We start from the raw sequence: 26,140 nt of genomic DNA, 5'->3' as shown, positions 1-26,140 counted from the left end.
GATTCTAGATGAACATCATCAAAGAAACAGCAGCACACAATGTTTTTTTTCAACGATGAATTTCGTCTAAGTAAAGAAATACGCGATTACCCCGGTCGCCTTTCAAATTTCTCTCAAATTTCCACAAGTAACGGGCTCAAGTGAAGGGAAATCTGTTGAAAAGCCGGAGGGTCACGACAGATATAAGCGTTGTCGTAATCTTTAATCGAATCGCCACACGTAGCAAAACATTATGTATATATATATATATTTGGGAAGATTAATAATCAAAAAACGATTTAAAATGACTTTAAATTAACTTTATTCTATTTGTATAAAAAACATTACGAGTATCCATATCAAAAACCCAGATTTTAAAACTATTAACACATGCGAATTATATAAAATATATATTTACAATGTAATTGCTGCACGATTACATGAAAGACTAAGCCGATATTCTTGGCTGGAAGCGATTCAAACGGTCTTCATGAAATGACGCACGGTTTAAACAGATTTTAATGCAATATTAGAAGTCGCTTGCTCCGCAAAGACGTTTAAATCTGGTTACACTCTCAAAGCTAACCAGGAATGCAATATTTCTGCAAATAGAACTTCACGCTAACCGGTAAAATTGACAACGTCTCCACCGACATGCATTGAATCCTTACCATAACCAAGCTATGTATAAATGCGAATTACGAATGATTTACAGCGCTATTTACATTTGAAAAACGCTCTATTTACATTTTACATCGATAACAGATACAATATATTCAACGATGAGTTCGGGAAGTTTCTCGCGACTTGAAATGTTTGCGAATTGGGAGCGGGGATCATCATTCCTGTACAAACGTACCTCCAGGAATATTTCATCAATAAATCCGACTCCAAAGCCAGTATTTTGATTTGACTTTATTCAATTAAAGTCGAAAACCCTTCAGGGTATTTATCGAAACTCTCTGCACGACGCAACCCCCAGATTATTCGAAGCAGTTCAAATACTGGTCGAACTCGGTGCGATCTAACGTTTCGTCGCCAAAAATGTAATTTTGCAAGTTGAAGTCGATCGGGTTTAAAAGATCAAGCGAAGCTAGAGTGTACGGATCGTCCTCGCATATAGTGCTACAAGATGGTGGCGTAGCGGGAAATGTATATGAAATCGGTCGCTCGGTTTTAGGTTCGTCAAATTTAAACACAACGTTCTCCTTTTGAATGTTCGGGCTTGCTTCTGGCGTTAAAGGCAGAAATTGCGACGCATTTGTCGAGGGAGTGCAGGATTTCTGTGACGGTGTTAAGGTCGTATTTAATGTGGCGAGTTCGCTTTGCTGCACATTGCTTGATAGCCCGTGCAGATTTTGTAACATGGGCTTCGAAATTGCAACATTTGGCGTGCTTTTGGTGGGTGATTTCGCCTTGACCATTGACTTCGTGACTCGTTTAGGGTTCTTTCGTCGTTTTGGTCTGTATTTATAGCTGGGGTAATCTTGGCTGTGTTTCACACGAAGTCGCTCGGCTTCGAGCACGAACGGCCGCTTTTGATCGACAGTAAGTGCACGCCAATTCTGACCAAGGATCTTACTAAGTTCAGCATTGTGGAGGTCAGGGTTTTCCTCGGCCAGCCGCCTTCTTTCGTATTGACTCCAGATCATGAAACTATTCATAGGTCGACGAATGTGTTCGCCTTTCTCATCCTGGTCAGGTTGTAGTGTTTCACCATTATTCGCGTAAGCTCGAGATATGTTCCCAGAGAACTGTGCATTTGAATTTCCCTGGTCTTGCGACCAATTACTGCTGGACGTTTGCAAATTCATCAGATTACCACTTTTGGCTTTCGCTTCTGACGACGATGTCATCATTCTGGATGAAACTAGCCGATCACACCACGGTTTCGTCTCGTTTATCTCCTTCAAATGTATATTTTTACTAGACGGCGATGACACTAACGAATTGCAGTTATGATTCTGAAATGAATCGGAATACATAGCCAGCGACATAAGCTCAAAAGCTTTTGACATTCTTCCTTCGAAATCTTACTTCAAGGCAAGCGAGTGTTTTTTCGTATCGCTCTTGCCCCAATGATAGACTAGATCTTGTGTTTATGTTGCGTTCCTGCTCTTTGATTTTAATACAAAACACTTGGCACGGATGCGGGGCAATAGCCGCCCTCTGATTGGTCGGTTCTCAAATTGAAGCTCATATCGTAATGACGTCGTTATTAGGCACCGCATAGACTCACGTCGTAAAAAAGGATTATTTTATTTATATCGACATGTTTAGGGTCAAATTGCAAACAGACCTTCACTTTCTTGTCCGACCGTTTCCAACTAGCTTACTTTGGCATTAATACAACTGTAGCCATATTAAAAAGGCCGACCAATCAAATGAAGATGTAATAGTTCCTCAAACTCGTTGAGAGGCGGGGGAACGGAGTATAAAGAATGCAACATACTATTCGATAGGTTTTGGCAAAATGTTGGAAGGCGTTTACAATAAAGGGGGCGTGTTTTTGTGTTGAAACTCAGTTGGATAATAATTGCCATCACAAGGTTCATAGGAACGATCATAGAGCTCCTCGACGCCGAATATTGTTCCGCGGAAGTCGCCGTAAAAACACACCATGTCGAGTATACATTCTCGCATGAGAATTATAAATTTTAAGCGTCACTATGACGGCCGTAATTTCCTCATATTTTTGACACCTTTCGAGTTAAATCTATCGGAAGATGAGTTAGGATGTAGTTGTTGTAAAAGAAACCACAGAAAGAATTACAGGTTTTTTGATGACATTGCATGTTTTGTAAAATGCATATGTTTCGAGACGGCTGTCGGCTACGGCTTTGTTGTTCTTCCCGGTCGTTAACTGTCGCATTCAAGAAGCAATTTAACCGGTTTAAATCGAGCATAGCAAATAGAAAATAAATTCAAACATTGACAGGACTATTTCGGGGGAATTGACGGTCTATGAATTTAAAATGAAATTTGACTGTAAATACTGTTTAAAAGGTCAATTTAAATGTTCACTACATCCGAAGATAATTGTGTACAACGATAAAAGCTTGGATTTTTCGTAGATTTTAAATGATAGTTTAATATCTTGTTTGTACATACATCATTGATGACAGCACTGCAGTGCTATCGAAGGGCAACATTGCTACCAAGATTATGAATTCTAGAGTTTCAAAAGTATTCTTTCGCGAGTAGTCATAAGATTTATAAAGAGCAATTACGCACATGCCAGAAATTTCGCGATTATTCCATTCAGATTAGCTAACATTGTGTATCATAATTGGATCGTTAGTTTTTTTCACTATTCTGTGGATGTTTCGTATAATCTTCGGTAAATCTGTTTAATAACTGTTTTCCCTCTAACAGGCATGTATCGGTTGATTCTCGATGAAATAAATATAAGTAGTTTATAGTCAATAATCACAGAATACCACATATCTACGGGTACTTATCAAATGATGCAAAGAAATCTTATTGACGGATTGCATAACTTTTCTATATTTCCACAACTATTCCGGGTTTCATTAAAGTGTTTGTAGAATATGTTTACGCGAGTTTTTGTTTGAATTTCATCTCAAATACCGAAAAACCAGACCGTATTTCGACAAGGAAAAAAAACCCAGAAGTGATTAAAGATGTTTGTAAAAGGTTTATCAAAGCAGTGGAGGTGTGTGTGCATTTTTTTCTTCAAAGGACTGAGATTGTGATTAAACAACAAAAAGCTAAACACAGGCATACGGTAAACGCCTTTAATTCTCAGGTATTCAAAAAATGCCTCCCTTAGAAAATTTTACAGAGTTTCATAAATTCCATCCTTGACGAAAAATATTCTATCATACGATGTTTTCCCACAGTTTTTTTCCCGAGTTTTTCGCCGTTTTCATCTCTATAATCTTCGTATAATACCGTAGGTAATTGGATTAGTATGAGTTAAAAAAAGCTTGCAAAACATACAGCATTTTGGTGCCTTTGAGGCTGGATAAGCACACGAATTTTTCTTCGTCAAATACAATCTTACTACCATCTTGCAACAGGCGAGGCTAAACACAGTTACACTTAAATAATATACTTTCAAAATTAAAATATCTTGTTAATTAACACGATTATCTCATATGCGTTTGAAAATTTTCATGTCATGCTCATGCTGACGGGAGAAGACGTGTGGATTTTTCAAGGGCAAACTAAATATACATAGACCAGACGGTATTAATCCGTTTGGAGCTCGCGAAAAACAAAAACACACAAATCCAGCTTTGGGCAAGGATTTTTGAGCGAATAAGCCCTGTCGATTTTTATTTCAAAAAGGTCGACAATTTGACAAAGTGCATTGTATTTCGATTCGATGCGCCTCCTCATATGATGTTTTTAATTTTATAATCTAAACTTCTATCTAATGTAAGATAGTTTTGCGGTTTCTATAGCTGGTTGCCGTGTATCAAGTGTCTGCTTATACTCACATGGCTTCAACACTATACAAGAGTTTATCGATAGGTGCTAATATTGGCATTTCCATGTTTTAAATCCATCAAGTATGAAATGTTGCCACTTCGCAAGTATTTTAAATACTTTAAATAGGTATGAGAAATACTCTAGAGGCTAGCTTACAGGTTTGGAAATTTCTTATAATTACACTTTACGAATGACAACCTTAATATGCAACGCAATTTCGAGCACTTCAAAATAAAAATGACGCAATATAGTTACAGAAATATACAAATATTCTGTTACAAATTTATCGTTGTAAGTATTAAAGCCGTCTTTGAAAAGTAAACGAGACAGGCAGATAGGCGCAAATCATAAAACCGGACGTGCCATCTGTCGTAGAAATTCCCAAGCTTCGAACAACAAAATGGCGTCAATTCTCTGCTTGCTTTCATGTGAAGAGCTTTTAAGATTCTAGGCTCCGTTACAAAAAGGCATTTTTTGAATATCTGAGCGCGATGAAAGAGTTGTTTTGTTGTTTTGCCGATGTGTGTGTTTAATCGAAATATTTGTTATTGAATTTATATTGATCTGTTTGTCCATAAGTTGTCACGCTATCGTCTTAAGACAGCCTTCATATTTGTGTGGGCAATAGTTCGGGCAATTTCGACTTGTATTCATAAATAAAGAACAATATGACGATGTTTCTGCTTTTTCTTTGTAAAAGAAAATCATAACCATATCTAACAAAACAAAGTCAAATTGAAATAAGGAACTAACGCGGGAGATCGTACTAAATTATAACGACGCAATTAAATTCATTATTTCTTTAAACATTGCGTGAGATTTTCATAGTATAGGTGTGTCTACTTGATCTTATAAACATCAAAACTATGTCAATATATTTGCGGTATGAATACATATTTTTTTTACGTTATTTGCATAAGAAATATGTTGAATCAAGTTCAAATTCTTAAAGCAATTCAACACGAACAGCTTGATTTGAAGTGGATTCATGAATCAAGCGAAGGTAGCAAAGCACTATGTTCTAGGGAGTTTCAGTTGCAATTTGAGGGTACATTAAGCTTCATGAAACCTTATAATCATTGAGTTTAGAGCAACTTAAAATAACGCAATTTTAAACCGGATAGAAACTATCGACAACTTTTTTAAATAATCGTTTGTGTCTTAAAAGTGCTTCCTATTTTAAGACACCCTCTTTTAGGGAGTTAAATCTATACGTCAAGTCAAAAATAGTAGAAAAAAACGACAAGACTAAAAAGCTTTGTCTCCTCAGACTATTTGTTCTGTTGAAGGATTTTGTCCTGAAGCAGCGCAAACGTTCTCGGCTGTCGAGGTTTAGTTCTTAGAGTTTTACACACTATGTATCATAGACATTAGCCGAGTGCTAATGTTATAATAATAAATTCCTTTCGGAGTATGCTTCATTTTGCCGAACAAGTGCTTCCTACTACAGTCTAAGTGCTGCCCACGTTGGCTGGAGTATATTGGAATTCAGGAAAAGGGAATCTTAGCAACAAGATAAACTTTGCAATATGTTTGCTTAAGCTGGAAGACAACGCGAGATTTTTGTTTCAGCATGCACATCAAAAAGGCAAAAACGCCTTTCGACTGTTTTGTTTACGAGTTGAAATTTCGCACCTTGGTAACAACAGTTGGCGTAAAACACCGGTGATAGAAAAGCCACAACAAGGACGACAGTTTCAATCGCAAATATACAAAGAAAGAGATAATTGAAGTTCTTTTACAAAAAGTACGCATTTTTCTTTCTCGAACTTGGCGAGAGCGGCGGTGTTAGATGTTATCGCAATTATTTCTAAGTTCATGTCAATCAAAAGTAATCAATCGTTCATGCAATGTGGTATTTATAAGGTGATAACAGCTTAGCTTTTGAAAGTTTACGAAGAAATATGAAAAACAGTCTCAGAATATCGAATGGTATATTAAGGACATATTTGACGGTATATTTCCGTAGGTGTAAAACGAGCTATCGCCTGTGGAGAAAAAGATATGATTTTGACGTATTTATTTACTATTGCATGAACAAAATCATGCATCCTACAGCGGCCGTTTATGAAACATCTTTTGATTAATTGCGTTATCATTTCGCATTTCATACTGAATATGAATTGATCAACAATATAAATGGTTTATTTACATTATCATTTAATTCACTGTCTGATAAGCTCTCGGTCGTCGTAAATAAGACACTATATCTTATCCTTGAATGTCAAGTGAAGTAAAATACCAATAACAACAGACTGACACATCAACAAGACATCTGTTTTCGGCCATTAGAAACACGATAAAATATTATACAGTGCATTTTATAAATTATAACCTATATTTTTAAAGCAATGCTGCAACAAAGTCTGCTGTAAAAACACCGTTCGGCATTTTGCCGTGACAGTGTTCGCAAAAAGTCATATCTCTGACTGCAGTCCCGAATGGCAAAAACCATAAAAATTTTGCAGTTTATCAGTCGAAGCAACCACGCGAGTCAAATAAAGTTTAATTATTTCGTTACAGTAGCCAGTTACTCGTCAATCATCTTACAAACCTTGGACATGGGGGATTAAAATTACTCTTGATGGAAAACAGCTTTCAATGCGTTGTCACGAGGTTACGGGAAAGCCATTCGCCGTGCACGTGTTGCTTCGGGCAAATTACCATCAGATAAAATTACGAAAGCAATAGCTAAGACGGAAGACGACTCAATGAAACTCATTAGTCTCCTGTCAACAATCAAAATGATTTGTTTGACACTTTATAGGATACGGCCAATTCGGTTATAAATAGCTTGCGCAAAACATGTTAATGAGCATGCGATTTGCGTCAGTCAATGGGAAAATTATTGCGCTTCGGAGTGTTTTCGAAATGAAAAAAATCAAAATGTTTAAATTGGTCGGGTAGTTATGGCGATGACGACCGTCATACGTGGATGCGCATGTCGGAATGATAGATTGCCAATGGCAGAATCATTGCATATCAACTATTATTACACAAGCGGTGCAATAAGAGATTAGTTTTAAAGCCAATGATAGAACTATTATAGATAAACTAACAACACAATACACACGTGTTAAGGTCAGAGGGGATTGATTGCTCAGTCAAGGCGAAACGATTACGTGTAAACTAACTTTTCCAATCTTTCAATGGACTTGGCACTTCAAACATGGCTGGTTTTAATTCCGAGTCAGGAAGATTGCAAAAACAAATAAGACAGCACGACAAGCAACTCGTTTGGTGACTTCAGACGAAACAGGGAGAGGAGAAATCTCATTAAAAAAATCGACAAAGTCAGCAAATTGAACTCAGCATTTACTTCCAAACATGGAGCTTTCGTCAGAGTGTAAATGTACATTTCCGTGACGATGACGATGTAACCTTGAATCGAGCTTCGTGAGAAACTCTCATGAACTTCCCATCAGCACGATATAATGACACTAATTCTAATTATGTTATTGCCGCAAATTACTCCGTTTGAAAAACAGACGCCCTTCAAATCCCGACTCTAAAAATAAACGCGGTCAATGAAAAAATAACAATCGCAGAAATCGAAAAATCTCGCGCCTCATAAAGCATTTATCTCACACAACCAAAATTTGCTGCATATCAAGAACATGGAAAATATTCAAAAACGAAAGCGTAACATTCAATCATATCGGTGTAATACATCACCTGACCAGACCTGGTCACGTGATATCTAACCATACTTTTCAAGGTTTATGATTGGTTCAAAGTACAATAAACTGAATGATATACAATAAGCTACAGAAATGACGAGTCTAATTTATCTCAACGAGAAAGCATTTGTTTGGACGATAAACGAAAATGAACCCGAAGAAAAATAAGCTCGTAATTTTCATGGCCTTGAAAAGTTCCTATCATAAAGAGCTAGTTATGTAATACCTTATGCAAAAACCGTCCATGATTGCTTATGCAAGGGGGAATCGATGATGAGGTCGATTTGTCAGTTAAAAACAGAAAGATTTGACTGTCAATATTGTCATACGATAATGACTTTGAAAGTTACTTAAAAAATCACATGCACAATGAACTATAAACAAACAATGCAAAGCTGCTTTTATTTTAACAAGCTTTCTGTCGCCGTTGATCGTAAAAAAAGTTAGAGTACGCAAGTGTTCACAACCTACAGTGCCTAGCAACCTAAAGGATTCATTCGCGAAAAATGTTCCATTTATAAAATTAACGAAGCATCCTGCTCATAATAATCTAATAATTACTCAGAAAAAAAATGCCTTCTTTGGTATTATTGCATAAAATTCAACTTATTTCTAATTATAAAACCACACAGACACGGTGACGATTTAAAAAAATCACGAGTTTGGGTGTGAACTCGACACAAAAGTAACCTACACTTTTGGCAATGTTTAATGTTGTTGAGCGTTCGAGATGTACTTGTCTTGTGTGCACAATAACCGTTTGAAAGTAACTGTAAATATCCTGGCAGTGTCACGAAATCTGAACAATATCCAGAAACTTATACGTTCGCTCGCAAAGTGCTTTATCAGTGTTTTTGTTGAAGCGTTGATACAATAGTGCTCATCACTGGATAATCTTATCTCTCAGTATGACGTACTTTAGTGGACATCATGTCGGTAGAAAAGTGACTTAATTCAAAAGAACCGATACGCTCGATGCTTTTATTGCAAAATTAGCTTTTAAACTCGCAATCATCCGGTTTGACAAAGAATTTTTGTTTCTTCGTAGTACATACCGAGGATCAAATTTATTCGTGATTTTTCTGGAAGGCTTTTGGTCGTACTTTGATGAGATTATGTAGGTCAGATTTCTCGTTTTACAGGAAAGGCCGTGAGAAAGATTTTGGCAGGTAATTGCGAGGGCACATATAGTCAATAAATTATAATTTGAATGAGTGTATATATCAATGTCTCAAAGCCATAGAAAAATAGCAATGCACAAATTAACCGACTAGCCACATAATCCCGAAAAAACGCTTTCCGCATTTGGTACTACGGCAAGTTTTTCAAACTTCGTCATCTATAGACGCAAAGATAGATACCATTACAGAAACATATCTTAAAATTGTTTTGAAAAGAGAAAATACCGCGGTGTAAATGGTCAAAATAATAACGTATAATAGTTCTTTAAACAACACTAACTTCTCGTTTTAGACACTTTTTTTCAAAACAATTTTTCACTTTGTCACCACTACAAAGTCTCTTTATTAAACATATCTTAGCAAGCTTAATTCTACCCCTGCTTTGGAGAGTTTCAGCTATATATTTTGTTTATCCTCCCGATGTTGTAAAAGACTGTTCACTGCCAATAACGATACATGTCGCAACTTCCTGACTACGATTTACAAGATAAAGCATAATAAAATTACAAACATTACATGAATTAGAAGCAGTTCAGCAGATAAGAATCGTTCATAGGAAATTCATGAAAGAACGCGGAGTTGCGATAAGGTTTTAAATTGAAATTAATTTTGCCTAACGAAGGTCCATTACTGACGAAGTGCGAAGGTAATTTCCTAACATACATCATATAATCATTACAGGATATAAGCACAACGAGATAAATACCATCAAGCATTCTACAAAAGAAAAGCAATGCTCACCGAGAAGAGTTAAGCAAGACAATTTTAACATTGGAATAGATTGCTTTAAAAAATGTGAAATTTTAATGGCAGTTTATATGGCGTGATACGTTTGTTGATAAAACAGCAGGCCATTTAATGCTCTCCTGCAAGGCTATCGTTGCAAATACATCAAAACAACGTGATTAGTATCGCTTGATAAGAAGCAAAACCAGCATGACAGTCGTTTTGAATAACTAACAACAGCTGAAATTTAATGGGGGTATTTCCGATGGCAGAACGGTAATTTCCGGGTAGCCACGCCTCCTCGCGTGTCAAATAAGCTGAAACAACTGGTTTTGGAAAGGCGAACGAAGTCAAAACGCTTCAGTTTGTGTACGTCAATATGCGAGCCTGGAGCAATCATAGTGAAAAACAATCTAATGTTGATCTGCTAATGTAGACGTTGTCGAAAGAATCTCATGCCCATAGGAAATAAAAGCTCTTGTTAACTGATAAAGATGTTTAAATGTCATCACAATGTCATGCAAGCATTAGCCATCAAACAACGCAAAACAACATTGTAAACACAACATCACGAACACTATATGTGTTAAAAGCTCAAAAACACATATGGAAATCGACAAGGAAGCTTTATATTGTAAATAACACACCCCCCTTCGTCAACTGACATTCAAGATGAATGAATTGATCGGGCGGGAATGTACGAACAAACGTTCTACTTAGAAAGTTTTAACACATCAGGGTTGAATTTTGATAAAGGACAGATTGACTAAAAAATATCTTTACCATCTCATTATCTGTCTTTCATTTGTCTCTGTGTTCAATTCACTAGTGTTTGCATCAAATTTTCTTACATGGGAAGTGCTCATCAAGAATAGATCAAAAACGCATAAAGGACATGTGCACTAAAGAATAATTTTATCGCCTCATTATTCGTCCTTCATTTTTCAAATGACGAATTCCTTGTGATTGCATCAAAATATTTTAAATAAGTAGGAAGTTTTAACGAAGTCTTGCTTAAACTTGCGGCGGACTAATTGACTAAAGAATCTTGTTATCTAATACCTATAATATTTCTTCATTTTTGCATGCTTTACGCGGCAAAAATTTCTAGCTACGAAGATATTAGCTGTAGAAACTACAGTTCTGTCACCATACAAACAACATAAAAATGCTTTAACACTCTGTGATCTTCTTATCGTCAAACAGACGATTTTAGCCTGCTTGATGAGCTTGATCTTATCTCATTGATGTGTTTATTTAACCCAGAAGTTGTTTTTCTAGGGCAAGAACCATTAACAACGGATGAACGAAAAACAAAGTAATTTCATGTTGGCAACGTCAAATCAAGTTCATTTTATGTAAATAAGGCACGACAAACAGCACTAAAACAACCTTTTTACACGACATAAATTATAAATATAGTTACGTTGTGCAATGTATGGAAAGTCCTTTCACCTTGGAAAATTATGAAAGAATTGAGTGTGTCTCGGCGTATAGGTACGAAGATGCCAATAATCCAGAGAAAATGAGAAAAGTCTTTACAGAAACTGATGAACCAGAGAAAAAGAGAGCAGTCTTTACATTAAATATAATTCATTTCTTAACTATCTACCTTTACATTAAATATGGCTCGCTAGCTAATGATCTGGAGAAAACAAGAAAAGCCTTACTTCAACACAAAAACGTCAGTTAAAGGCTCAAAAGACTACATACATTCTCTTTAAACTCGCACTTTCTAAGCTGCGCACAGTAGATTGAAGAGTTTTTCCATTCAATTTAGAAGTGTTTTGGCGTACAAATAATCCTCTTAGCGTTCAATTTGCACGTCAGCACTGTCAATACTGATAAGACCAGCTATTTCCGCAAGGAAATCTGCCTAGTTTGAAAGGTTTTGCTTTTGGAAGTTCTTCAATATTGATGTTTTTGTTTTTCATTTACTGCCTGGCCACTTTAGAAACACGTGATTAGTTATTATTGAAAGATCTCATACATACATCGTGTTACTGTATTGACACTGAGAGACTCAAGGACTTTCTTGTTCATTTCTTAATTATCTATCTTCACAGATTGTGAAGTCTTTTTTTTAGCTAGTGTAAACACTGTTCCCATTCTCTGTTGTTCATTCATTACTACCTACACTGACACACGTTATCTTATTTCTTATATATTTTAGATAGTGTAAAGACTGTTCTTGTTCTCTGTTGTTCATTCATCACTACCTACACTGACACACGTTATCTTATTTCTTATTTATTTTAGATAGTGTAAAGATTGTTCTTGTTCTCTGTTGTTCATTCATCACTACCTACACCGACATACGTTATCTTATTTCTTACCTATTTTAGTTTGTGAGTTTGTGTAAAGATTGTTCTTGTTCTCTGTTGTTCATTCATCACTACCTACACTGAAATACGTTATCTTATTTCTTATATATTTCAGAGAGTTTAAAGGCTGTTCTCGTTCTCTGTTGTTCATTACTACCTACACTGATATCAGCTGCATTATTCAAAACAATCTACAGCATCATTTAACTTAAAAAAAGATATAACCGAATAAAACGAAATCGCGAGAAAGAAAAGTGTTAAGATTAAACAAACACAGGCAATGTAAACATAATTTACTGCAAACAAGCTGACCAAATATAGCATACAGTTGGCCTCGATAAAGGAACATCGAGCTTTCGATGAATGCAAATATTAAATTTTTTTATTTCTTCAAACGTGAGGCGCGGTATTTTCGCTTCTCTGTGAAGTTTTCGATTTGACGTCAATGGAAGATGGAATGACGCACATCTCTGTGTCAACTAAGAAAACAGGGATTTCTTTATAAAACAGGGCTGTCACAAAGTTTTGTCAAAAATTATCGCTAACTCATTCCTGATTCAATAGTTAAATCATACGACGAACACACTAGAAAGAAGAAATGAAAAGGATGCGAATTTACTTTTTTTTTCTCTGTAACACATTACGGCACACGAAAAGCTCGATGTTTGAAATGCACATTATCGATTTCATTATATCTTCAACCATGACGTGTCGTTATGTTATTGAGAATACACGTGAGAATACATATTTGATACAAAAATAGACCTCTTGTGAACGGTTTTAAGTTATTGGCATTCGAAATCTCTGAGAAACGTTTCGCAGGCAAACACTCTCATCTTCTTCAAAAATAACTCAGTTAACGAAACGACAGCGAACGTTTTCCGAATTACAGATTTCTTCTATGATAAACAGCCGATAGTTTACAGAAACATGTATTTTTCACAGAAATTCGATGTCACAAAACTAAATCATCAAAGAGAAATGAATAACAGCATCATTAATCATTTTCTTTAAGTATAAGCATACGCGTCAACTTAACGACGTATTATCTAGATTCAGCCAGATCTTCCTTCTCTACATTTTGAAATTTAGAGCGGGTCTCGAATTTCAACTTGAATTTAGCGGGCGTCATTAGTTTGTTTTCGTCGTCAAAGTCACTTTTATTACATGAGAGAATTCCAACATTTGGCAATTTGATTGAATTTCGAAAAATTTTTTGGTTTATGTCAATAGGTAAGTGCCTAAACGCTGCCTTTGACTCTAAAAATCGTCTTTGAACTAAGACCTAATCTCAACAAACGTCAGATTTCAGCCCATTTAGCGATGAAATACACAATAACACATAAAAAATGTTGCTTAAATTTCTTCCAAGATTTGGATGGATTTATTTTTGAAGTTCATCGAATTGATGTCGTGTTCAACTGTATATAAGACTTATGTATGGAAGAGTAATCGTAGTTTGGTGGAAAAAACTGGAAGAAAACCTTCCAGCCAAAGAAGCATAAATTAAAAGATGACTATTTTGAAAAATCAGCTCTAAAATTTCCAAAACTACGCAGCATAAAATCGCAAAACCTTTTAATTTCACTATACACTGATGATGTTGGTTGAAAATTTCTGTAGTTTTCAGCCCCTACTACGAATTGGCAACGATGAAAGAGGAAGGAAACAGTAATTTATGAAGTGTAACATCTAAATTACCAGAAAATCTCAAACTTTGCATGATGGCTTTTAAGAAAATGCCACGTATTGTAAACAACAGGATTTGCGAAGATGTGGAGGCTATTCGGAATTCCTTTTCAAGTGCTTCACATACATCACTTTAAAAGGTGATGTGATTTTAGTTCGTACCCTAAGGATACAGACTTTAAAAACGTACGAAAACATTTTTTAACTATCGAAGAGGAAAGATTGAGGACCCGAAATTCCATAGCAGTTTTTGCTCTCACTCCACACACCATCTAAGTCAGTGGGGGTTCATATTTGACAGTCAAGATCATCATCACAAAATACTAAAGATTTTGATAGCCCCGTTTAAAGTTCCGACAGCAGTAATGGAAAATCTTTCTAAACTATTAACAACAGTTATCGAAAAATTCAAACGTACATTTCGCTAATCTTTGACTCCATCAATGCGATGAAATTTGTACTTCAAAAATATAGGGCCTAGAAAAAGGGGAAGTTATTAATCTTGTGGGAAAGTATGGCCAAATATTTTGTCGATGTTTTATCACAAAAATAAAAACAAATCAACAGTATTTCACATGAGAAAACCGACACTTGAAAGCTGTGAAAATCAACAAAAAACTAATGGCAAATCGATTCAAGAATTAGCTGGAACAAATTGTTTTTTATTTACATCTTAGAGAGGGTGCAATAGCTACATTCCAATGAATATTAAAAGCTTACACATGTCCCCAGAAACAATCGTGATAAAAGTTGTTAAACATGTAGGCGCTTGGCACTGGAAATGAAATAAAATAAATTTTCATGAATTAGTAACCTAGAGTGACTTTAAGGACTTATATGGGATTAAAAGTGAACATTCCTCTCCGTCCCAAGACTGTTATTATGCACGATACGTATGTTTGTGGGCGACCTGTCACTATTTCCTTGTTGAACGTGCGAATGAAAAAGACAAAAATTCAAACATCATTTCTTACATTTCGTGAGAAACAGGAAGATTATTTCAAAGACAATTGCACGTAGGAAAGCAATCACGCGTTTAATATATAAGAATTGTGTTCAAGCAGCTAAAACTATATATATAAAACGAAGAAAGTTTGGTAAAATTTCCAATATAAAACCGTGTTGTCATAACCGCAATATTGAAGAGTGGCCAAGATTTTTAACGAAAAACGCGCCATAGCAAAAACATACATTGGCAATTGTAAGCATGAAAATATACAGCGTGCCATTTTCCTTGAATAAACATGTACTTTTGGCACAAACAACCGCATTTTAAAATATTATGTGTTTCAACAACTACAGCACGAAATGGCATGACATTGTTTTCGATTGGTTGAGCTCGAATTTTGAATTTGAACTTGCATTTTGTAAATTCAATGATGAATATGCAGCGGGAAAGCTATTCATTGTATAAAAATTATCCATGTTAAATAAGTTAGTTTACGGGATAGTTATTAGCTCGCCGCGCGTGTGCACAGTACTGCCGAGTTTTTAACTTCAGGTAGCTAATTGTGATTCAAATCTGTAACATTTTTTCTCAGTGAGCACGCAACAGAAAAACAAGACATTCGCGGTGAGTTTTCTGTTTAATTAAACATGTTTTATACCTGAATCACAGTTACTAGAAGTGGGTACTCAACAGCGGGGATGCGCGCGCATATGATGAGCGACAACAGAGCAAATGAATACACAAATCTTTCTCTACACAGGGATATTTCTTGCGTACCACAGGTTGCATAAATGTGCATTGAGCTGTTAATTAAACGTATTTCCTATTTGCAGTAGTGTTAACAGAGCGATTTAATGCGATGTAAACTTTTTAATCTGATGAGAAAAAGCGCAATGCGAATTTCACAGCAACATCATTCTATATACATCAAGCAAATCAATACATATGAATATTTTAAACATCGACTTTTCATGAGCAAAATGCATTAAAGAGAAAAGACGAGATTCTCGCCAACTTTTTGTGTCTATTGGACTAAGTGCACGAAGAGTTTCGCGTTTGAAAATTGCTTCATCTCTATTCGATTAACACAAAATATTACAGACTATTGCTGTGGTATTGAGCGACAATTTTTAAGAATCCATTTCAAAGTATGTAGTTCTGTGTATTCTAAATATGGACGTTATGACGATATGCTGTCATCAGTTACATCATACACAAGCACATAATTTTTTAAGTGGGGGGTATTAATTAATATAATTTTCATTATAATATTGACGATCGCGGTTAGTCGAGTATAAAGAGCTCTCTGTTTGAGAGGACGGACAGCATTCTTCAAGTGAACAGTTGCAATCTCGCGTTGTTCTTTCAAAAACGAAAACGCGTAAAGTCTTTTTTTCAAGATCCATTTCACACTCACAAACAAGTTTTATAAATAACAATCCTCTTATAAAGCACTTGAAATTCCTCCGAGCCACCCACGGACCACAAAGAATGTTTCGTCGTGGGAAGCCTATATATACATAGCATTTACATCGCTTTTATTTTTTATTTGTTTTAAATTTCATGTTTCTACATGCCCTATGCATTTGCGGGGATTAAGAAATAATACATGAATAAGATCGCAGCGACATTGATATTTTGTTTTCGTTAAAAACTTTATTACCCCACCGAGAAGAAACAAGCATGCTGAGATGACTGACAAAGACAAATAATCAGCTGAACAACAAATATCCATTTCTATAGCGACAACTTTTCATTCAAGCTAGAATACATCGACACACGACTTAAAATGAAGCAAGATAAAATATTTTTTTAGAGGAATAGAACACACATCAACGTACAAAAGAAAAGTTACAAATCCAACAGACAGACAAATACATCGACTCTTTACTAACCCAGAATATATCAGCTTATGAATCAGCTTAATAATATTCTTCCCGGAGGTCTGTTTCTACAAGTAATACAACAAATTACGAAATTAGGGCTTACTACAATTCTTATGAGTTACGTAAGTGTAAGTTCTCAATAAGAAAATACATCACAAGTCACGAATAAGCAACCAACAAGTCTCTGAGAAATCAATGTAAACTTCTGTATGGAAGAAAATGCAACATTAAAAATCATTTCAATTCATTTCTTTGAGAAAATCCTGCATGTCGGTGAGCATATAAAACTAGACAATAATCGTCCAGCGCTAAACCTATGCCATGTGACCGCATGCATCAATACCTATTTTCGTCCTTTTTAAAAACAAAGAAAGATATTTTTGGTTTGAAACACTGAGAGCACGAAAGAGCAAAAGAAAGAGCGAGAAATGTAATATTCACTTCCAATAAAAGCACCAGGAAACGGTGAGACGTCATCATCACGACGCAATGGCTAGGCAACAAGACGACGAATGTGCCATCGTCGCCACACTTCTTGGCGCGTGGATAACTGAAAGACCTTTCTCTTTTCAAGAAGAAAACGTTACGTCAAAGAAAAATATGAGGATCTAAAATATATGCAATGAATCCTTGATCGTAAGCTAAATGTCCAATAACCCGTTTTCCGCATCCGCACTTCTGAATGAGCTCATTTTCTATTTTCAGTTCTAATAGTCTACAAGAAAGCTCTGTATGATTCTGTCAATGCTCAAGTTAAAAGATGATCTTTTAGCCCTCCTTTAACGACCTCGAGACTTAGAGAATTAGAGCAGAGTATAGAAAACATACAGAAGAGACACTTCATTTTATTCTTTCAAGCCACACGTATCTTGTTGCGCATATGATTACCATAGTGGCAGGCAGTCAATTGCAATTTCTGATCAATAAGAATGATGAAATGGCTAACGGCAGCCAGTAAACTTATTGAATATACAACATCCAGATGCACGTGAAGTGGCCCTACTGTATATTCCCTATACTGTGATGTGAGTAAAAGCGTAAATGTTTAAGCCAATTCCAATAGAAGAACTGGTCAAACAAGTTATAAGTGATGATGCTGAAGGTCAAAATATCCACAATGATCCACATGGTTCCCTGATTCTGGCGACACTGTGGGTCAAACTCTAATTATCCTCTAGGGTACAGTGGCAGTGCAAGAGTTAGCCTTTAGTGAGATTTAGCCAAGTCATTAAAGGTCAATGTTATAGCTGTAGCTTTCGTAAGTAGCCTGCGTGAGGGCTGGTCTCATAAGAGAAAAGTCAGTGGAGCTCAGGAGAAAGTCCATAACGACATGATTCCATTTATTCTCTACCAGAAAGTTAGCAGTGTAGGAAAGAAAAAATAATCAACTTTAGGGTTAAATTGTTGAGATGTTTCTTTCACAGAAAGTTGAGATAAGGTTGGGTAATCACTATCTTACAGTGAGGAATCGAATACAAGCAGAATTCGTCTGATGAAGTGACCATATACTGTCGTCAAAAAGCGATAAATTATACGGCGAAAGAAGTGATTTATACAACTAAAATAATTCATGCCGTTTATACACCCTCCCCTAGAATCGAAGATGTCCATTGAGAATGTTCAAAAGTCTTCTCACGTCTGCACGAATCTAGATGACCAACATCCTCAAATATGCAAAACCTGCCTCGTTCTTACATTATCTGTTTTCATTACTTTATCGCAACGATCCACTAGATTAGTTTGAAATATGCGAGAGACATACCTTCAATAAAGATAATAATCACACTCTCCCCCCTACTCCTATAAAACAACAATGGTCCGGGGGTGGGGGGTAGTAGTCATATGTCTTCGCGAAACAGCATTCATTTGTCAAATAAAACAAAGCAATAATCAGTTGATGTCCTAACTAGCGCTTCTTTTTTCTATTACACAGCATGCGCTCGCAGTTTCATTATAAACATGGAAAATGATGAATACAAAAAGCAGAACCACTAGGATACCACTTTGCTATTACAACAATCCACCATCCCTAGGAAACTCTACATCCCTCCTTCGATCCGCCCCTCGGTCAACACTTGAACAATAGTTACAAAAGAACGTAACATCTAATGATTACATCAACGTAAATTTCGCAACGTGGGTCGCTGATACATCCATCTGTTAATATCATATTTGTGACAAAAATATCTTTCAAGATTGACGAATTTTAATGGCAGTGCAAAATTGTTACATTTTATGTCGCAAATTCTACAAAAAGTTTATTATGTGCAGCAATCACTCGAAGTACGTACATAAATAAGCAAAGGCTGTTTTTCATAAAAACAGCTTAAAGTCTTAAAAAATTGGTTTTTAAAAAAACAACCAATTTCTTCATCTCGATATATTTTATACCCTACGGGTTTAGACTGATCCGCATCAGGCTTAGTTGTATATAACATATTAGAAAAAGTCAGAAACACTATTAATACTGACTTATAACGCAAAGTCAGAAACGCTATTTACACGGTCTTGTAACCCAAATACGTTTATAAAAGGTATGTTGGACTTGACATACCTTACGTTTACATATTTGGGAGGAAAACTACACTTTGAAATACGATTTTTTAGTCTAAAGTCATTAACAAGTGCTAACTTTGTGCAAGTCGGAGCATGCTTTGACCGGACACGAATTTTCATCGGCACGAATCAGATGGAATGGTACATTAAATGTTAAGCTAATTCGTACTTGGTATGCGCTGGTCTGTAAATGTTTCGTTTAACACAGCGAACCATCCAATTTATACCATTTTCTACACCGTCTCTAAAGAAATAAATATGACACTAAGATTTTACAGTACAACATATCTGTAGAACGTTATGGTGGTCACCAGGTCTATCCATTGATATCCACATTGATACTTCAAACAAATACATGATAAACATTCTCCATCCTCCATATTCTAAAACTTGTTACTCCAAGGCAGATGATACAGCCTCCTAGGTTAAGTTGATCACGCCATTCTTCAATCCTAATAAAGATCACCCTCACCTGACAACTGGTAACCTTTCTGCATCCCCATTCATAGATTCATTAACCCATTACCTTACCCCCAAAGATTCATTAACCAACCATAGATTCATTAACCCGTCACATTAGACTCACTAACTCGCCACCATAGATTCATTATCTCGCCACCATAGATTCATTAACTCACCACCAAAGATTCATTAACCTACCACCATAGATTCATTAACCCATTACCAGAGATTCATTAACTCACCACCATAGATTCATTAACCCATTACCAGAGATTCATTAACTCACCACCAAATCTTAGATTCATTAACCCATCACCATAGATTCATTAACTCACCACCTTAGATTCATTAACTCACCACCATAGATTCATTAACCCACCACCTTAGATTCATTACCTCACCCCCAAAGATACATTAACCAACCATAGATTCATTAACCCATCACATTAGACTCACTAACTCGCCACTATAGATTCATTAACTCGCCATCATAGATTCATTAACTCACCACCAAAAATTCATTAACCTACACCATATATTCATCACCTCACCCCCATAGATTCATTAACCAACCATAGATTCACTAACCTAGCATGACAGATTCATTAACTCACCACTATAGATTCATTAACCCCCCACCTTAGATTCATTACCTCACCACCTTAGATTCATTACCTCACCACCATAGTTTCATTAACCAACCACCAAACCTTGATAAGTTTCATATGCAAAACTAACCCTTCTATGGCAGACACTGGTAGAACAGTGCAATCACGTCGTCCAATGTAGGGAGTGACATCTTTAAATGAATCTTTTATGTCCTCTACTGATATAGCATTCTGTACAATAAACAAGAAAAATAATTTTAGTGAGATAAACAAGGGAGAGAGCAGGCAATGTCAACCAAAGTAAACTTGTATATTTTGAAATTTTGGAGTATGTTCAAATAGTCCAGCACAGGGCCTGAGCCAGGATTCGAATTTTTTTACCCGTCCACTGGTAGAGGAGGCCTAAGTTACTATCCGCTTTCCTGTGGGGGGAAGGGGGAGAGTCCAAATTGCCAGTAAAATTTTGAAATGAATTCCGCTAATAGACGAGAAATTCAGTCAATTTTTGCTCGTTGCTGTAAACAAGCTTTTGTTCACAAACTTTGCATTTTTTAGACTTGACGAAAAAAATATTTCATTTTGGTGCAATTCTTTTTCGCAAATTACAATTTACAAGTATAAAAAATAGTAAAGAGAAACTCAAATCTTTAAAATGCTGCACGCATAAGAAGGATAGTTCTAGTTCGTGGCATGTTCGAAATGCAGTTGGAGCGCGTTTTCCTTTTTTAATTTGTATTTTTCACAAGATGGAAAGCTGAAAACGAACAAAATTTGCAAGTTGCGCCCGTCTACTTTTAAAATCATCATCGAAAAGACGGGTGGACGGGCCATTAGCTAAGTCTCGATCCAGCATTTAGCTGTGTATTTAAATCCTCTATCACAAGTGGTTGTAAACAATTTCTTTCATATTTCAACAACACCTACTATATTTGCTATAAACGACAACCAAAAACCCGCTACATACTGCATTACCAGAGCTAAGGCTCAATATGTAAATATTGGACCAATATTTGTTTGTTTGCATGTTTCTGTGACTGGTCACGTGTTGCTTCACAAAGAAAAACAAGTAAACAACACTTCCGAAACAACGCAACAAACATGAAAAAAATAATATTTCTACTTCCCCAAGATCTGAACTATAAATTTCTCAAAACATCGAATTTTGTAGTACCTCATAAGGATACTAAGCCCTTTAATATCTGGCATCGAAAATTAAAATCTAGCATCCTTTGGATATTTGGGGATACTGCAAATGCTAAGCCCTCTGATCTCAAGTACAAGGAGTACTCAACCTCAACTGGATCCCCACCATTAAATGTCGTATTCACAGTTTAGTAAACGTATCGACAATAAAATCAATAGATGCACAGAGGAAGTCCGTAAGACTAAACAACTACTCTCCATGATCTTGTCAATACATGTTATGGCGAGATAAATAGGAGCGCAGAGGATCAATTTTGTGCATGCAAGCATGGACAATAGGTAAATATTGATGGGAAATTGCAGAGTTTGGATGAAATCATCAATTTACCTGTGAGTCTTGTTTGTTAAAGTAAACTAAGAGGGGTACGTTCTGAAGATTTTCATTTTGTAACACACTACCTGAAACAGAAAATAAACAAATTTAAGCCTTTAATTTCACAAATAAAATATTCAAAGCTATATGCTCTTACTAAATACTTTGGCAGATTCGTGTAACCTTTGTTGGTCTACAGAGTCAACAACATAAATCAGACCATGACACTCCTCGTAGTACTGAAACATAAGAATGTATTTGACATTAAGGACTCCAACATGACCTCTTATATTAGAAATATTTCCTGGAGCACATTATAAAGATGCATTAACAGCAGCTGATATCCCGACCCTATTCGACAGACGTGAATCTCTCAGTAGGAGATTCTTTAATGATATAGTGAAGGATAATAATCACAAACTTTACAATTTATTACCTCAAAGAACTGATGGCATTTATTATCAGCTAAGGACAAATAAAACATTTTATACTAATAAATATTGTACAAATTGTTTTAAAAAACTCTTTTATTCCAAATTTCTTGAACGAACATATCTCTTAAATTGTAGGTTGCCCATATGTTGTACATTTGATCTGCTTATGTAATATATCTTTTATCTAATCTTTAACTTTTACTATTGTTAATATTTTTGTAACTATAAATAATAATGGTGTATTATACATGTAATTCAGTTGTAAAAACTGCAAGATGTATTCATATCAAACAATTTTTTGATTTGATTTGATTTGATTGAGATGAAATGCAATAAATCTAGGCTTTCTTTACAAACTTTTACATTTTACGCATTATTGACCATCAAAAAAAATTGTAGGGCTTTGGGAAAGGGTTAGGAATACTAACGACCTGATGATTTAAAAATCTGCAATCATTTGAAAACCAAGTTTTAAAAGTAATAGGAAAACTTTACAAGTAATAGGAAAATACTATTGTATACAATGTATGTAATATACAATACATGGGATGAATCAATGCTCATTTGACAGGAGGGGTGCAGATTTTCCAAGTAATGTGCCTTTGAAATGAGAACCTTTATAAGTCTAACTGCACAATTTCATAGCCTCTATGACTGTTATAAAATTGTCTTTAGGGGGTGCAAGAGAATTTTAAGGGGTTTGCACCCCCTGCACCTTCAAAAAGTCCACCCTTGTACAATATTGAAAATAACTTCTTTCCCCAAACCAAGCACTCTTGAAGGAGCATAGCTTAATTTGGGGGGTGCAAGAGAATTTTAAGGGGTTTGCACCCCCTGCACCTTCAAAAAGTCCATCCCTGTACAATACTGAAAATAACTTCTTTCCCCAAACCAAACATTCTTGAAGGAGCATAGCTTAATTTTAGATGCTCTTGCAAAACAGGGACCTCAATAGGTTTTAGGCTAATGGAAAAATGTCCCCTCTACCCAACCTCTCTGTAAGCTTGAGGCCATTTATAATGTAACAAAATAGACTCACTTTATCCCATAGCGATTGCAGATCGTTGTCGCCACCAAGATCCCAAAATAATAATTTAATTCCAGACACCTCTATTTTACCAACTGTAACATAAATATTTTAATTATTTTATTTTGAAAAAGGTTTATTAGTTTAGATTACTTTTAAAGACACAGTTAAAATGCAGTAACACTATTTTACAAAAAACAAACAAGATAAAGCACATTTTATTGTTTCAACTTGAAAGCAGGGTTCGAATTAGCACATGCAATTCGCAAAATTATGAGCCAATTTTGTGCTCCAGCGAATCAAAGACGAATAAATTGTGATTCGAAATTTGAAAACATACAGCTAAAGCTTATTTTAGACATTCTTTAAATGGAAATTTATTAAAACTATAATTCAGTACAGTTGCCATTTATGCTTTGTCTGTTCAGTAAGAAATGCTCCATTAAAATATCGATAACCAGAACATGTTGCTCTAAATGTAGCGCAATACACTTTGTACGATTTACAGTAGTTGACACTGACAATTTGAATATTTTGATGTGAAGTTAGATTAACTTCTTTTACATTTAAAATTAAACATATCACCTTCTGGTGTGTTACATTAATGGCTCAAATATAAATGTTACATGGGTATAGGCCGTGGTAAAAATATTAGTGTACAAAAGGTGGTACATTTTTTCAAATATAGTTTTGCTTATTGACTGATATCAAAATTGTTACAACCAGTTTATAAGGACAATATTGCCGTAACTTTCCATTGCTGTTTTGCAAATTTTAAACATCAGGCATGCGTTTGAGCTATGTTATAGCCCGAACGCAAATTTAGAAATTTCAGTAGATGCACGTTTCAAAAAGTTGCGAATCAATTTATCCCTCCTAATTCGAACCCTGGAAAGTGAAAAGAAAATCCTTCACTTACAAAACTAAAAATGATGCGGTTCATGCAATGTTGTTCATAATAAGTTCGAACAAAGGCTTGTCCTCCATGCTTGTTAACAAAAACAAACAATGTTATTGAGCCTGAATCAGGAATAACATTACCCAATTATACTGTTAAATAACTTAGAAAAGTAAGAGCTTGTCAGTGCACACAATTTCATAATCCTGTAAGACTGCAGGCTAAGATTTGGGGCTGTGATTCAGACATTGTTATATTTTATTTTCAGCTGCATTAAACAGCTAATCATGGCAGAAAAACATAAAATATTTGCAAATTGGTAATGTCACTATTCGTCTATTTCTTCACTAAACTTGCAATTTCACCAAACTAGAGATGCTCTTTCTTACTGCACAGCCAACATACACGAATTAATCCATTTCAAACATGGAAATATTCAATTTTAGCACAATACATACTATTTAAACCAACTGTATTTGTGATCTTTTCAAAAGCGACGCCTTTGTAATCCTCGTTGAATTTTCTCTTTATATGTTCTAGTAACGTCTGAAAAAACAAGTTTAACGTAGTACACAGTCAATTTGTGAACATGGTTCGTGCAAAGAGCTTATGTTGTCAATGTTGTCACATTTGACAGTTGTCACTTGACAACAATTCAACTTACTGTTTTGCCAGCATTATCTAAGCCCAAAATGAGAATGTAGTACTCGTCTTTTGAGAAATGTAGCGCCATAATCCAGAAAGCAATGTGAACATTTTGAAAGCAGGTAGACAAGTAAAAGAAAAGGAAATTTGTCTTTTTGAGCGCAATTAAATTCACCCGTTCACCGACATATTGAATTATGGAATTAAAATACTTGAAACAGCTGTCTCGTAATACCAGCGGTTGGACATAACCACAAACGTACTTTATATAAAACACAACAACAGCCACTAATAAAAATTTGTACAAATTATTATTCGCTACACTGCGCAGGATATGCAAATCACAAATAGTCGCGTACGTTCAGTTTTTGCGTCTAAACAAAATAAATTTCGCTCAACATATTTTATCTGTACATAAACGTGAAGATCGTTGGTGCCCCCTTATGAAAATTTGATAATATTAACAAGAAGTTTTTAAATTAACACAACCATTTAAAATAGATGCGGCGAAATTCGTATTCCTAGTTTAGTTTACCTTTAGTAATAAAGGTGAGAATTACGTAGGAACACAAATTTATCATATTTTATGCATTTTTATATAATCGACGACTACACAGCCTGGCAAGGTCAAGGCAGAAAATGAGACGTCGCTGTTTATCGACCAAATGTGAACTTGATGTAATCTTATACACATTTCTGGCCATTGTTGAACGTCCCTTCTTCCCTGAAGCTTCGTTGAAAGCCGTGTTCGATAATATAGGAAAACCTGGTACGAATTTATAAATTCTTTCTGCTAGTAGAGGCCATGGACATTGAACGTTGAGGAATCCTATCATTGGTAAAAATTTTGACCTTCCTCGGTGTCTTCGTCCATCTTGATAATCCTTTGCGGTTTCTAAAAATACAAGTTTATCGTTTAAAGTTTTTTCTCATATGTGGTAGAATCTATTGACAGAATAAATGCTTTGTTGTGAAGCAATACAATTAACGGAAGTGATCTGATGTTCAAACTTGAGTTCTTATGTACTCCAATGTAGTGTCTTCATCAGGAGTAATCTGATGTTGAAATTTGAGTCCTTATATGCTCCAGTCTAGTGTCTTCATCAGGAATGATCTGATGTT

At 35.5% G+C, this 26,140-nt stretch overlaps 2 protein-coding genes across 2 annotated transcripts; both read right to left on the bottom strand.

Annotated features, from left to right (window-relative positions):
• Positions 1-277: 277 nt before the first annotated feature.
• Positions 278-2,109, bottom strand: LOC124451841 (sex-determining region Y protein-like). The gene has a single exon (XM_047002439.1). The coding sequence runs from the start codon at positions 1,995-1,997 to the stop codon at positions 963-965; it is 1,035 nt and encodes a 344-aa protein (XP_046858395.1). The 5' UTR covers positions 1,998-2,109; the 3' UTR covers positions 278-962.
• Positions 2,110-16,517: 14,408 nt separating this feature from the next.
• Positions 16,518-25,931, bottom strand: LOC124451842 (ADP-ribosylation factor-related protein 1-like). Its single transcript, XM_047002441.1, has 8 exons — positions 25,038-25,931; positions 24,832-24,919; positions 23,488-23,570; positions 22,172-22,253; positions 22,030-22,100; positions 20,629-20,729; positions 19,598-19,672; positions 16,518-16,937 (listed from the first exon to the last, which is right to left on the bottom strand). Exons 1-8 carry the CDS (start codon positions 25,104-25,106, stop codon positions 16,904-16,906), a joined length of 603 nt encoding a protein of 200 aa, XP_046858397.1. The 5' UTR covers positions 25,107-25,931; the 3' UTR covers positions 16,518-16,903.
• Positions 25,932-26,140: the final 209 nt, after the last annotated feature.

Source organism: Xenia sp. Carnegie-2017, unplaced genomic scaffold (genome assembly GCF_021976095.1).
Source record: "Xenia sp. Carnegie-2017 unplaced genomic scaffold, XeniaSp_v1 HiC_scaffold_24, whole genome shotgun sequence".
Classification (NCBI taxonomy): domain Eukaryota; kingdom Metazoa; phylum Cnidaria; class Anthozoa; order Malacalcyonacea; family Xeniidae; genus Xenia; species Xenia sp. Carnegie-2017.
Note: the sequence above shows the minus strand (reverse complement) of the source record. Positions and strands in the feature narration are given on the sequence as shown.